Source organism: Prionailurus bengalensis, chromosome B1, assembly GCF_016509475.1.
Source record: "Prionailurus bengalensis isolate Pbe53 chromosome B1, Fcat_Pben_1.1_paternal_pri, whole genome shotgun sequence".
In the NCBI taxonomy this organism is placed as follows: Eukaryota; Metazoa; Chordata; class Mammalia; order Carnivora; family Felidae; genus Prionailurus; species Prionailurus bengalensis.
Window position 1 is genome coordinate 172,193,417 of NC_057344.1, and position 13,536 is coordinate 172,206,952.

A 13,536-nucleotide genomic window follows, 5' to 3' on the forward strand; every position below is an offset into this window, starting at 1 on the left:
AGGGCTACTGGCGGCTCTGAGGAAAGAAGGGGGGAAGGTGGCAGGTGGCAGGAAAGCCATTGAGGGCTCTGTAGGCAAAGGTTCCTAAGATGCCCCAGCAGCGGGCTGACCCTCCGCCTCATGCAGTGTCAGAGCCACCTTGGGCCCTGCCTGGCTGTGTGACCCCCGGTGGCACCTGGTGCTTTTTCTCCCAAATTCCCACGTGGCCCTAGGCCCATCACAACAGCGTAGGCTTGCAGTCTGTCAGGAACACTATAGCTGTGGAGGTTTCTTGTTCCCCTCAGGACACAGGAAGATCTCTAGAAAAGGTCGGAGTGCTCTTACATGTGAGCATAAGGTCTCTTAGAACCCTAACACTGATTGGAAAATGTCTCTCTGAAAGGCCAAGTTGGACGATGTCTTGATCATTGTTGAAACTGGATGATGGGACATGGGGAGTTCATGGACTATCTCTTCTACTTCTGTGCGTGTTTGAGAGGTTCCAGGATGAGAAGTTTAAGGGAGAAAAAAATAAGCAGATGTGCTGTGTTCTTTTGTACTCAGGAGGTCCCACACTCCTCAGTCTCCTAAAGCTGGGACCCACTCCCTTCTCCAGGGAAAAGGCCCAGGACGCCAAGGTCACCACAGAGTTCCCTCCCTTCTTGTTGGTTGCTAAGACCGAATAGCCTGTCTCCTGCTGCACAGCCTCTGCAGCCCTGGAGACTTCTCCTGAAACCCTCTTTTTTGGATGCCTTTGGGACCAGCTTGTCCTGGGCTTGCCCCCCTCCCCAACACTTTCTCCACCCTTTCATTGGGCCCTCCTGCCTCAACCGGGCCTTTTAATGCCTTTCTCTTTCGGTCCAGGCTTCGTTTTGTCTTTTCTCATTCTCTACACTCTCTTCTGCTCTCCTGACTACTGCTGCCCACAGGTCCATGTTTTTAGTCCAGACCACAGGCCTGAGCTCAGGGACTAAGCGTCCACCTGTTTGGTGGCCCTGGTCACCTGGAGACCCTCAAACACCTCACACTTCCTGCCCAGCATGGAGCTCATGAGCTTCCTTCACCAAATCCCTCTCCTCCCCCCACCTCGATGTGAGGGCACTTAGTTGGTCCAGCAAGGACCCTAGAGTTATTCTGGGTTCTCCCCTCATCACACCCATCAGTGTCAGCCGTCCTTCCAACACCTCCCTTCCATCTGTCTCCTCCACCCTGTTCTCACAGATGCTAACTTAGCCCGCATCAGGCTCATCCTCTGCTACTATGTTGACATAGGGGGGTGCTCCCTTGACCCACTGTGTTCCACCCAAAGAAAGTTTTCAAAACTGCTCTCATGTGGGGTCACATGCCATACTGCAAGGCTCAGATGGCCAGACTGCTGATTGGCCACACATACAGCCTCCCTGCAGTCACCCTTGGCCCCTTACCACACCACTCTGTGGACTTTCTTACTTCCATGCTTTTGCTTGTGCTCACATTGAATCTTCTGTGAACCGTCCACTACCCTTCTTACCCTGGTGAGGTTCTTACTATACCAAAAGATGCAGCTCAAATCTCACTGGACGTCCGTATCATTAGACAGTGGGCTTCCGAGACTGAACCTTGTCTCTGTTTGCATCTCTGGTGCCTGACACATAATAGTGCCTCAGAAGCTATTTGTGGAGGGAATTGAATATTTTTTAAAAACAGAAGTCTTTAATCATGTCATAGTTTAGTTAGAACATAAAGCCAAGTGGCAGCCGTATTAGTCCAATTGCTGCTTTAACAAATTACCACAAACGGTAGCTTAAAGCAACACGAATTTATCCCCCTACAGTTCTGGAGATCAGAAATCTAAAACGAGTGTCGCACTTGTAATCATGGTGTCCATGTGGTTAAAGACTCCAAGAGGAAGTCTTTCCAGCTTTTAGAGGCTGCCTGCTTTTCTTGGCTGGTGGCCCCTTCTTCTGTTCTTTCACTTATAAGCAAAATTCCTCCTTCTTTCCCTTGTAATTGTGTTGGGCCCAACCAGATAATTCAGGATAACAGCCCCATCTCAAGATCTTTAATCACATTTTGGCCATGTGAGGTGACATATTCACAGATTCTGGAGATTAAGGATGAGCATCCTAGAAGGGTCATTGTTCTATTCCAACAGCCTTTTCAGAAATCGGATGCTGGAAAGCCAAGCTTTTTTTTTTTTTTTTTTAATTCTTTTAATGTTTGTTTATTTTTCAGAGAGAGACAGAACACAAGTAGGGGAGGGACAGAGAGAAACAGAGACACAAAATCCCAAGCAGGCTCCAGTCTCTAGGCTCTGAGCTGTCAGCACAGAGCCTGACACAGGGCTCAAACCCATGAACCGTGAGATCATGACCTGAGCCGAAGTTGGACATTTAACCGACTGAGCCACCCAGGTGCCCTACGGAAAGCCAAGCTTTTGAAACCACCAGTTAAGCAACGTTTGGGTTTCATTCTAAATAATAATGAAATTAGATGAGCCATGCACTTCGTTGCACACAAGGGAAGCTGTTTACCTTGTGTATGCCCCAGGTCTGAAAGAGAGGACTTACCTGCTTCTGACAGACCTCCGTGTATAGCTTGCGGCTATTTAGGGTGACTCGAGACACACAGATCACTTGACCTCCACAGTGAGGAGAGAATGCTGGTTTTTTTCCTTGGAAGCAGATAGAAAACCTGGAGGGGTTAGTTATGGGATTCACTCACCATCACAAACTGACAGATTCCTACCTTCCTGATCTATCAGCCTGGTACCTGAGAGGGAACAAGAAAAGACAAAGCTGTAAAAAAAAAAAAAAGAAAAAAGAGAAAATTGTCAGAATCCCCCAAACAAAGCCTTTGGCGGCTGAGCCTCTCCTCTGGGAAGATGTGGGTTCCAGATGGTTGCCTTAGGCATTAATCACTTTCCCCGAAGCCAGAAGAAAATGAAGATTAATAATAATAATTTTTTTAAAAAATTACTCCTGAGGGGTTGCATATTAAAGAACAGAGGGCGTGGAGCTGAAGTTTGATAGGATGATCCATTGCTTATTGATAACGGCTTGTTTCATCCTCCTTGGTGGTAACCTTGCACTTTCAGCACATGCCGGCCGGCCAGCAGTCCTGAAGAGCAGGGTGGACCTTGGAAGCTATGCCATAGAATATCAGAGCCAGACAGGAAACTGGGAGACCTTTTTTTTTTTTTTTTTAATCCAACTCTGTCACTTAGAGATGAGGCTAGACTCCATGCCCGAGGTTGTATAGCTCAGTGGATTCAGGAATGAGACTGGAATCGGGGTTGCCCGAATCCCGATACGTTGGTCTCTGACATTGCCTTACTATCTCTGAGGGACAACAGACACGTTAGATCTGTGCAAGAACTACAAAAAGTAGTGTGTGGCAAGCTATAGAATTTATATACTATAATAAGCATTTAGACACCAGCAAGGTCCTGGCACCCAGCAGGCTCTTGAGCTGGATGGACCGTGCAGTAGAGGGAGCAGTGCCCCCCTGACAGTGCAGGGACACCAGCGGTCGCCAAGTGAGAAGAGATGCCATGAGTGGGGACCTGCCTTTCCAGAGCAGAGAGGAGAGCTCCTTGGCTGGAATAAGGATGCTGGGAGAGTAGGGGCGACAAATTTTGGAACTGTAGAAATCCACACAGAGTTGTTGGTGACCACAGAACCAAACAGATTTGACCGCAGCTGAACGTAACTTTATTTATTTATTTAACTTTTTTTATTTACTTAGAGAGAGAGAGAGAGAGAGAGCGTGCATGCAGGGGGAGGGGCAGAGAGAGAGGGAGACAGAGAATCTTGGGCAGGCCCTGGGCTGTCAGCACAGAGCCCAACATGAGGCTCGAACTCACGAACCATGAGATCATGACCTGAGCTGAAACCAGGAGTCTGTTCGCTTAACCGACTGAGCCACCCAGGTGCCCCTGAACATGGAATTTTGAAGGGAAACAGTTGTGCATGGTAAGACACCACGTATATTCCTTTAGGGTCCATTTAGGAAAGAAAAGAAGCCAGAGAGCTGGGAGCTAGAAACAGGGCTTCCCTTGAGCATGGTCTCCAAAAGTGAGGCCCTCTCTCATTTCTTTTTTAAATACAGTATAAAACCTTGGATTGCGAGTAACCTGCTCTGCAACCGTTCCACAAGACAAGCAAACATTGTTCATAAATTTTAACTTGATAAAGGAGCGATGTCTTGCAATACAAGTAGTACATGACGCGGAATGTCACATGATCCCAACTGAGCCAATGGTTCTTGAAATTCACTTTGATAGACAAGTGCTTTGGATCATAAGCATGTTTCCAGAACGAATCATGCTCGCAAACCAAGGTTTTACTGTACCGTGTTGTCTTGATGGTGGTTGAGACCAGAATGGAAAGGCATCAGGAACACAGTGTAGAATAAGACTGTGCTCGGGGCACCTGGGTGGCTCAGTTGGTTGAGCGTCTGACTTTGGCTCAGGTCATAATCTCGAGGTTCGTGAGTTTAAGCCCCACGTCAGGCTCTGTGCTGACAGCTCAGAGCCTGGAGCCTGTTTCAGATTCTGGGTCTCCCTTTCTCTCTGACCCTCCCCCATTCATGCTCTGTCTCTCTCTGTCTCAAAAATAAATAAACGTTAAAAAAAAAATTTAAGACTGTGCTCATCGGTCAGTCTGGGCCCAGCGCCTCACCCAGACCCACCCCTCAGCCCACTGCCGTGTAGCCTGACGCCTCTGACTGAGGGCCGGCTCACCCTTCAGGAGATCAGGATGCGTGCTGCAGGCCCCATGCTGGAAAGAGAAAGGAACACTCGGTACCTATATGGCCAGGCCTCAACTGGCTATTGGGGATGAATAAGGCACAGATCGTCTTCACAGAGCTTTAATGACTTGTGGGGAATACACGCTCCTACACAGACACCGATGGTACCCGGTGCTAAGTGCCACGTGCATAAGTTGTGACCGCGGCACTGGGAAGGGCGATCTGCTCATCTCCGGGTCCCACGTGGTGACAAGGGCATGGAGACCGTGTGCACAAAGGCAGGGAGCAGAGACCTGCTGAGAATGCCTGAGAGGTCGTAGGGCTGGCAACGGGCGATGGGTTCAGGACGTTTTTCGGGAGGTAAAACTGGCCAAACAAACACAGGGGTTGGGTACAGAGGGTGAGGGGGAGTCCAGAAGACCTCCTGGTTCTAGCATGGGGGACACCAGCTGAGACAGAACATGAGGAAGGAGAAGGTTGGGGGGAGCAGGTGTTGAAGCCAGGTGTGGACAGGCTGAGGCTGAAGTGCCCTGACCTGGGGTCGGGGTTCGGGAGCCCCCACTGCACATGGCGTGCGATGCAGGGGAGGCTTTTCTGCCACATCTCCATGATGGCCGTGGCCTCCAGTGGGTAGATCCCTGTGCCTTCCCAAAGAAGCCAAGGATATCTAGAAGAAAGCGGCCGTCATGGTCTGTGAAAAGACCACCAGTTCTTTTATTAAGAGGAACCATTAAAAATAAATCCATGTGTGGTTACATTTACAGACAGTATCCTGGCTTAAGCAACAAACACAAAGAACGCGTTGTGATCCAGATGGGGTAAATCTGGGCGTGTATTGTTCTTAAACACTTCGATCTTTAAACCACTGTCCTCCAGTACGAACAGTAAGAAATTTAGTTGTACGGTTGGTTGTTCGGCCCGGTTCTTTTGAGGCCAGGTCTTGCCACAGTCGATATCCTTTTCATCAGCAGAACAGATGCTAACACGCAGCACCAGCTGCACGCCCACCGAGGTGGCTGGGCTGACGATATAGAGTGCCATGCTGCCGCCGTCACCCCGGGCTCTGGAGTGGGAGCCGCGCTTAACAGAATCAAACGCCTTTGACGGGATTTCAGTCTGCGGTGTCTCCTTGTGTCACAGCCCAGCCCGTGACTGCCCGTCCGCTTTCTCCTGCAGCTGTGGGTCCGACGCATTCTCCGTGCACGTGTTTACCCATCAGCCCCTATTGTTCCGCCTCTGCTGTACCACTGCGTTTGTCATAATAGCGCTCATGCACATTCATGCTCTTCTCAAGCCCCTTTTCTCTTTTATAATCATGGCATTTGTTGTTACACTAGAGAGAAAGTTCATCAAGAATTCGGTTTTTCATTAAGGGCTGTAAGAGTTTCCAGGAGTTCAGCACACTAACTTGGGGAAACACTGTAGTTCTTTTACTCAGAAATGAATTCTTTAAAAAACTTTTTTTTTTTTTAATGTTTATTTTTAAGAGAGAGGGAAACACAGAATCCGAAGCAGGCTCCAGGCTCTGTCAGCACAGAGCCTGATGTGGGGCCCGAACTCAACAAATGGCGAGATCGTGACCTGAGCCGAAGTCAGATACTTAACCGACTGAGCCCCCCAAGCGCCCCAGAAATGAATTCTTAAATCCATGAAATTGCTCCTCCATTTTGGGGTAGCTATTGAAGTTTACGTTTTGTTCTTAGCCCTCGCATACTCTGTTTACCACTGACATACCGGCTCCTTGCTCAGCTAACATTCGTCACTAGAGGGTGTGTTGGTAAAGTTTCCTTTTCTAACATACTGATAAATTTTGTTTGCACAGAGATTTTGCTTACGTAGCAAGAGACAAAGATACGCGAATTTTGAAATGTCATGTATTTCGATGTGACACACCAGCAAAAGCCATCGCCACAAGTCTCCACGAAATCTGTTCCAAGGTAAGGCAGGTCAGGACACTGTGGTCAGTCCCTCTCTTTTTTCTCACTGCCTGAGCAGGGAAGGGGCCGTGAAAGGGCAGGGGCAGGGGGCTTGCCGACCTGTGCATTGCATTCAGGGAGAAGCGAGCAGACCATGTATTTAGCCCAGGAAAAGTACTCCTGCATTTCAGGTGGTGCTCTCAATGGCTCTCCACCCACAAAATGAGCGGAGCCTTTGACCCCCCCACAGTTTGGAGGATGGTAGGTGGGCAGAACAGTGACGGGCCAGGTGGTAGAGATGGGTACCCCGAGCCTAACTGGGAAAAGGGGGAAAGGAGTCAGGGCAGATTTTCCAGAGACAGGGCCCCCTGATCTGAGAGTAAACACAGGGAGAAAGGAGGGTGTCTATGCAAATGCAGGCAGCCGGGAGTTGCCGTGAACCCACACTGACTCCAGGAGGACACATAGCTGCTCATGGAAACTGACCGGCTGTGAGGCAGGGCTGTGGTCAGTGTCTCACACTGGGGAGGTCCTGCTTCCTTAACCAGAGTCACAGAGCCTCAGAATGAGGACAGACAGTCGGGCATCTCGGGACTAGCCTTCCTTCCCTCCAGCAGAGAAGTCCTGCTAGAAACATCCCCACCCTCTGCCTGGTCCCTCCTTTGACCTCCATCCACAGGGCCCCCTACTTTTCAGGAGGCTGTTCTATTAAAATGAGCAGCGCTGACTGTTACAGAGTTCTTTCTTGTGTAGACCTGAAGTCCTCTTCTCTAGAACTTCCGCGTATTTACTTGAGATGTAAAATCTGTAGCAACAGGGAAAGATGCCTGCATCTTGTCTGTTTGCTGGGCAGCCCTTTATTACTTAAAACATTTGAAGCTGTGAACTGTACCTGTACATTTAGAAGTGCTGGACAAGTATCTGTCCTGTCTCCCTCATTTCTCCAGAACCCCCACCCCCATCTCTTTTGGGTCACATGGTTACCAGGCCCCTCACCTGCTTCTGAGCGTACTGTAGTTGGTTCCCCCTGAATGAACACAGTGTTCTAAGGGTGAGCCAGTAGAGAAAAGACCATGGGCCACTCTGTCCCTTGACCTCCAAAGATGCAATACTGGGGTGATTGATATTTTTAGCAACCATATCACCTGCCGTCTTGTGTTCAGATAGTGATTAGCCAGGTCCCCAGGACACTGTCACAGATGCCCTTCAGGCAGGCCTTTCTACTCCCCAAACTTACTTACTGAATCTAAACACCAGACCTCACCGTCACCTCTGCTGGACGTCACCTTTCTGGTTTGAGGCGGATGTCAAGACCCAGCCTCATTACAGCTCCTCTGAGCTAGCCACGCCCAGGCTGTAGCCACTGCTGGGCAGCGGGGACAAAGCAGGTGCCAGCCACATTTCCTCAGGGAGGGGTAGGAGCTGGGACCAGTCGGCTGCTCTGATGCAGGTGACCAGGACTTACAGGATGGGTGCTGGTCCCGAGACCACTGTTTACCCCAGCCCAGATTCACACTGGTGCATCAACAAGCCTGGGCCCGGCTGCACCTGTTACAGCATTACAGCACACTCCCCAGGTGCCATTTTCTTCCTCCATTTCTGCAACAGGCACCGCTGAACACTATTTACATGCCAGGGACTGTTCTAAGAACACAGCAGAGACTAAAACAGAAAAGAAAAATCTTTGTCCTTGGGGAGCATAAGGCCCCCAGAACACGGCCTGGCACAGAGGACGTGCTCAGTAAAAATTTGATGTTGTTAAACTCAGCCGCCTCCTTGCCTGCTGTCCCGGGCGCAGGCCGAGACAAGGGTGGAGTGGAGCTCTGGAGAAGAAGTGACTTTCGTTCTGTCTGGAATTTTCAGAAAGCTTGGGCTGGGAATGAAGGTATGAGTCACCTTTTGGGTCATCGAAGGTTGGGCTCCTAAGCCACCAGCACTGTGTAAACAGAAGTGAGAAGTGATGACTTTTCAGTAAAGGAGATGTTAGTGCCCCCAGCAGAAGAGAACCAGTGTGGTAGGCAGCTGACAGATTGAACAGTTTAAGAATAACAACCCCGATCGATAGCAGCTAATATTGCTGAGCACTGACAAAACTGACATAACCTTATCACTGGGGACATAAACGTGCAAAGAGGAGATGAGACACAAGAGGTCAGGTGACTCGCCCAAGATCACACAGCTAGTAAGTAGCGAAGGTGGGATTTGAACTCATTCGCTATCCCCAGGGCCCGGAAGAGGGTACCTAACAGCCAGCATTCAGAAGCAGTGGGAAAAGTCCGTTACTGTGCGTGTCTCACTGACCTCAGTGGGCCAGCAGAGGATATTTGTTTGGGTTGTTTCACTAGAGGTAGGAGCCAGGTGAGTGGAAGAATGAGTTCCAAACAATCAGGGGGCTCTGAGGGCTAGTCGTTCACCGGTTACCCCTGGGGAAAATGAGCACAGTTCTCCATGTGTGCAGTACAGGGGTGGGAAGTCAGGCAGTAGACTGTATGTAAAGCCAGCTTAGCTTGGAAGCAAAGCCCACTCAGACCCTTTACTGGCCGGAATAGCTGCAGGCAGGGCGTCTGTAACCACAAACCACAGTGTGTTTTCCCCCCTTCAGATTATGGCCGAACGGAAGAATGCCAAAGCCCTGGCCTGCAGTTCCTTACAGGAAAGAACCAATGTGAATCTCGACGTTCCCTTGCAAGGTAGGTCAGTGCATCTGCTGTCTTCACGATGGTGCTGTCCATCCTAGTCAAGAGCCAGAAGGTCTCACAGGGCTCCCGGCCGTTTCTAGTCTCCTTAAAAACCATGCTCAACCCAACAAATGCACACTGAACCAGCCCCAGGGAGCCTCCTGTGCACAGAGTTCATTTTGTGTCAATAGGGTTAGGCACAAAAGGCCAGGATGAGTTTTATTGCTACAAAAAAGGACAAGATTAAAGAATATTGTCTTTAGTGATTTTATAACTCCTGTACAGCCTGGGATAAGAACCAGCTAGCTTAAAAATATGTGGGTTGAGGGGCGCCTGGGTGGCGCAGTCGGTTAAGCGTCCGACTTCAGCTCAGGTCACGATCTTGCGGTCCGTGAGTTCGAGCCCCGCGTCAGGCTCTGGGCTGATGGCTCAGAGCCTGGAACCTGTTTCTGATTCTGTGTCTCCCTCTCTCTCTGCCCCTCCCCCGTTCATGCTCTGTCTCTCTCTGTCCCAAAAATAAATAAACGTTGAAAAAAAAAATTTTTTTTTTAAAATTAAAAAAAAAAAATATGTGGGTTGATGTGAAAAAAGTTTTTTTGTAACTGTGATGATGAATGTTAAGTAGACTTATGGTAATGGTTTTGCAATATATACAAGTATCAAGTTACTGTGTTAGACACCCGAAACTAACATAATGTTGTGTGCCAATTATACTTCAATAAAATAAAAATATATATATATTGATATTTGGGGGGATTCTGTTTAGTTATTTTTCCTGTCTCTGTGCCCCTTGTGAGTAAATTCTCTCTGGGCATCAACCACCTAACAAATAGGACATCAACAACTGTTATTTAGCATGAAAAGGACAGTAGCAGCTTTAAGACACCAAGAACTAACTGTTCCTGCTTCCCTGCTGAGAAACGAAAGTTGAATGGGGTTTTGATTGACAGAGCCCCTGTGTGTGGCGGAAGACCCGCTGTTCTCCCAGAGCAGGTGCGCCGCTTCTCCCTCTAGAGACAGGCTGTTGTGGCACAGGTGGTGGCTGTGTTTTATGTGTACGTTGGAACCACTGACAAAGATCTGTTGCTTTTGTTCCCTGTAGTAGATTTTCCAACACCAAAGACTGAGCTGGTCCAGAAGTTCCACGTGCAGTACTTGGGCATGTTACCCGTAGACAAACCCGTCGGTATGTGAAACATTTATGTCCTTTCACTGTGCAAGTGTTCGGGAGCTCGGGGGAGGTGTCCACCCTCCCCAACGGGTGCGATCTACTGTTCTGCCCTAGGCTTGAATTAGGCCCTTGCACTGTCACCAGCCACAGCACATGAACAGTCCCAATCAAAAGAGCAAAAGAGGGCGGGCTAATAAGCTGCTCGTCGTGTGGTCCCCAGAATACAAGGACTTCAACAAGGCAGACACATAGTTCTGGTGCACCCAGCAGGCCAGAGACGCATGAGCCAGGGCTCTGCCCTTCTCAAGTGGGCCTTCCATCCCTGGGGCCATCTCTGCTTCAGTCCTCGTTGGCCCCTGGGCGGGGAGAAAGGGCTGAGGGAGCCCTCATGCTTTTCCTTCCAAGGTGTGATCCAAGAGCAGCACACACGGCAGTCAGCTCCCACCCCGGGGGCAGAACTTCGTTGCTTAGCCATACCGAGCTGAAAGGAGGCGGGGAGATGTGCCCTTTTCCTGGGCGGAAAAGGCTGTGGAGAAACCTGAACCCTCATGCACTGCTGGGGGGGAAAGTAAGGTGGTACAGCCACTTGGGAAAACAGTCTGGCACTTCCTCCAGAGTTCACAGAGTTACCATTTGACTCAGCAGTTCTGCTCCTGGGCACATACCCAAGTAAAATGAAAACATCTGTCCACACACACATTCACAGTAGCAGCATTCGTAATAGTCACAAAGTAGAAACAAATGTCCCTCAACTAACAAATGGATTCATGAGATGTGATGCTGCCATACAGTGGAATTTTATTTGGCAGTAAAAAGGAATGAAGTACTAAAAATAAATAAATAAATAAATAAATAAATAAATAAATAAATAAATAAGGACTGAAGTACTAAAAAAAAAAAATTTAAAAAAAAAGAAGGAATGAAGTACTAAAAAAAAAATTAAAAAAAGGAATGAAGTACTGATAAATGCTACAACATGGATGAACCACGAAGACCATATGCTAAATGAAAGAAGCCAGTTACAAATCACACATACTGTGTGATTCCATGTATATGAAATGTCCAGAAGAGACAAATCTCTTGGGATAGAAATTAAATTAAGTCAGTAATTGCCTAGAACAAGGGGGCTGGAAAGAAATGGATGGTGACCCCAAAAATGTACAGGGTTCCTTTTTGAGGAAATGAACATGTTCTAAAATTCATTGTGGTGATGATTACACACCTCTGTGAATTTACTAAAAAGTAGTGCATTGTACACTTTGAGTGAATTATAGATGAATTATATCTCAATAAAGTTGTTATCTGACCTACCCCCTCACACTGCCACAAAAAAACGGGTGTGGGAACACTCAGCGAAAGGGCCCCCTGGTATAGTGCATTCTATTCACGTACAGGGCCTTCCAAACTTGGCCTTGTTCAAGTAGCAGAGCAAGGTGGAGGAAGATCGGAGTATTCTGGCAGTTGCTGGCTTCTGTTCAGTTCCTTTTTCCCAGCCTCCTTGCTTAGGAAAAGGTAGCATTTGCTTCAGTGTTATTTATATACTTGGGGCTGGGGAATCTTTGGAGAGAAAGTAGTACCATGGTCCAGTTAGACAGGACATCACACACTGCACATCTCTGGAGGCTCTCATGACCCTCCTTTCTATTGAAAAAGCTGGCTTCCCCCCCCTCCCCAAGCAATGAAATGCTCAAATAGAATGTCTCCTGGAACTATTAAAAAAAAAAAAGGGGGGGGGTGCCTGGGTGGCGCAGTCGGTTAAGCGTCCGACTTCAGCTCAGGTCACGATCTCGCGGTCCGTGAGTTCGAGCCCCGCGTCAGGCTCTGGGCTGATGGCTCAGAGCCTGGAGCCTGTTTCCGATTCTGTGTCTCCCTCTCTCTCTGCCCCTCCCCTGTTCATGCTCTCTCTCTGTCCCAAAAATAAATAAACGTTAAAAAAAAAAAAAATTAAAAAAAAAAAAAGATCACTTTGGGTGTAGCTGTTACTGGGTGATTTGGGCCCACATTGGAGAGTGATAAGTGGCTTTAGGACCTTTTTCAATTATCTGTTCCATCCACAGGAATGGATACCCTGAACAATGCCATAGAAAGTCTTATGACTTCATCTAACAAGGAGGATTGGCCGTCAGTGAACATGAATGTGGCCGATGCTACTGTGACTGTCATCAATGAAAAGGTAAGAAGGATCGTAGATGCAGTTGGTCTGTCTGGGTTACAGTGAAACTCTGGATACAGTAATCTTCCATGAAACTTAGACACATAGCCAAGGCTTCACCTCCAGGGAGTTATGCTTACTTGTAATTAAAATAGCCTGCATTTATAAAACAATTTTTTGTCCTTTGTGTCTGGATCTCTGCATAACTTTGCTCTCCTCTGAACCAAGAAGCTCCTGACCTGGTGTTCCCCATTCTTTCTTCCTCATGGGCCCAAGAGATTAAAATCATTTGCCAGAGGTAACTATGACGCTAGCAGTAACTCATTACGGGGAGTGGTTTTTTGGCTGCTCTCCAGGCTTCAGGATTACCTGGGCTATTTGTCTGGAGCTGGGGCACAGGAGATGCTTCTGTCGTGGAGGGTCTTTGGTTTGTTCTGTCAATAGTAGCAGAGGCCGGTGGTCATCCAGAGAGGCCAGCGTTAGCCTCGAACCAAATTATCCCAATTTTATGGTTGATGAAACTGAGGCACGGCGAGGTTAAATAACTGCCCGTGGTCACAACAGCTAGAAGTGGCAAGCTCAGGACTTGATCCAGGCAGTCTGCTCCAGACTCTTTACCGCTTTTCAGTTCCACCACTGTGAAGCACCTGCCACGGAAAGACCGCAGGTTGTTGGCCTGCTCCTGATTCTGTCCACTAGGAGGTCACCTTCAAGCCCAATTCACCTTCTCAAAAGGAGTTAGGAGTAAGATGCTCACTGACCCTGCCTGCCTCTCCAGCCTGCCAGGCTGGATTTCCTTAAGTCTTGAAACATGTCATACCCTTTTCTGCCTCAGCATCTACAAGCACTTCTGTGCTCCACGTCTTTGCCTACCCAACATTTACCGGGATCTCAACCTAAACATCGTCT

At 48.4% G+C, this 13,536-nt stretch overlaps 1 protein-coding gene across 18 annotated transcripts in view; it reads left to right on the plus strand.

Moving 5' to 3' along the window:
• The window catches only part of APBB2 (amyloid beta precursor protein binding family B member 2), a 381,239-nt gene that overhangs the window by 360,874 nt on the left and 6,829 nt on the right, over nucleotides 1–13,536 (plus strand). For 14 of the 18 annotated variants that reach the window (XM_043572780.1, XM_043572784.1, XM_043572793.1 and 11 more), the window contains 4 exons: nucleotides 6,533–6,647; nucleotides 9,229–9,316; nucleotides 10,407–10,490; nucleotides 12,533–12,648. In XM_043572780.1, coding sequence (XP_043428715.1) covers nucleotides 6,533–6,647; nucleotides 9,229–9,316; nucleotides 10,407–10,490; nucleotides 12,533–12,648 — 403 coding nt within the window. The remainder of the gene's footprint in view (nucleotides 1–6,532; nucleotides 6,648–9,228; nucleotides 9,317–10,406; nucleotides 10,491–12,532; nucleotides 12,649–13,536) is intronic. The other 4 variants (XM_043572792.1, XM_043572783.1, XM_043572786.1 and 1 more) reach the window with 1 other exon arrangement.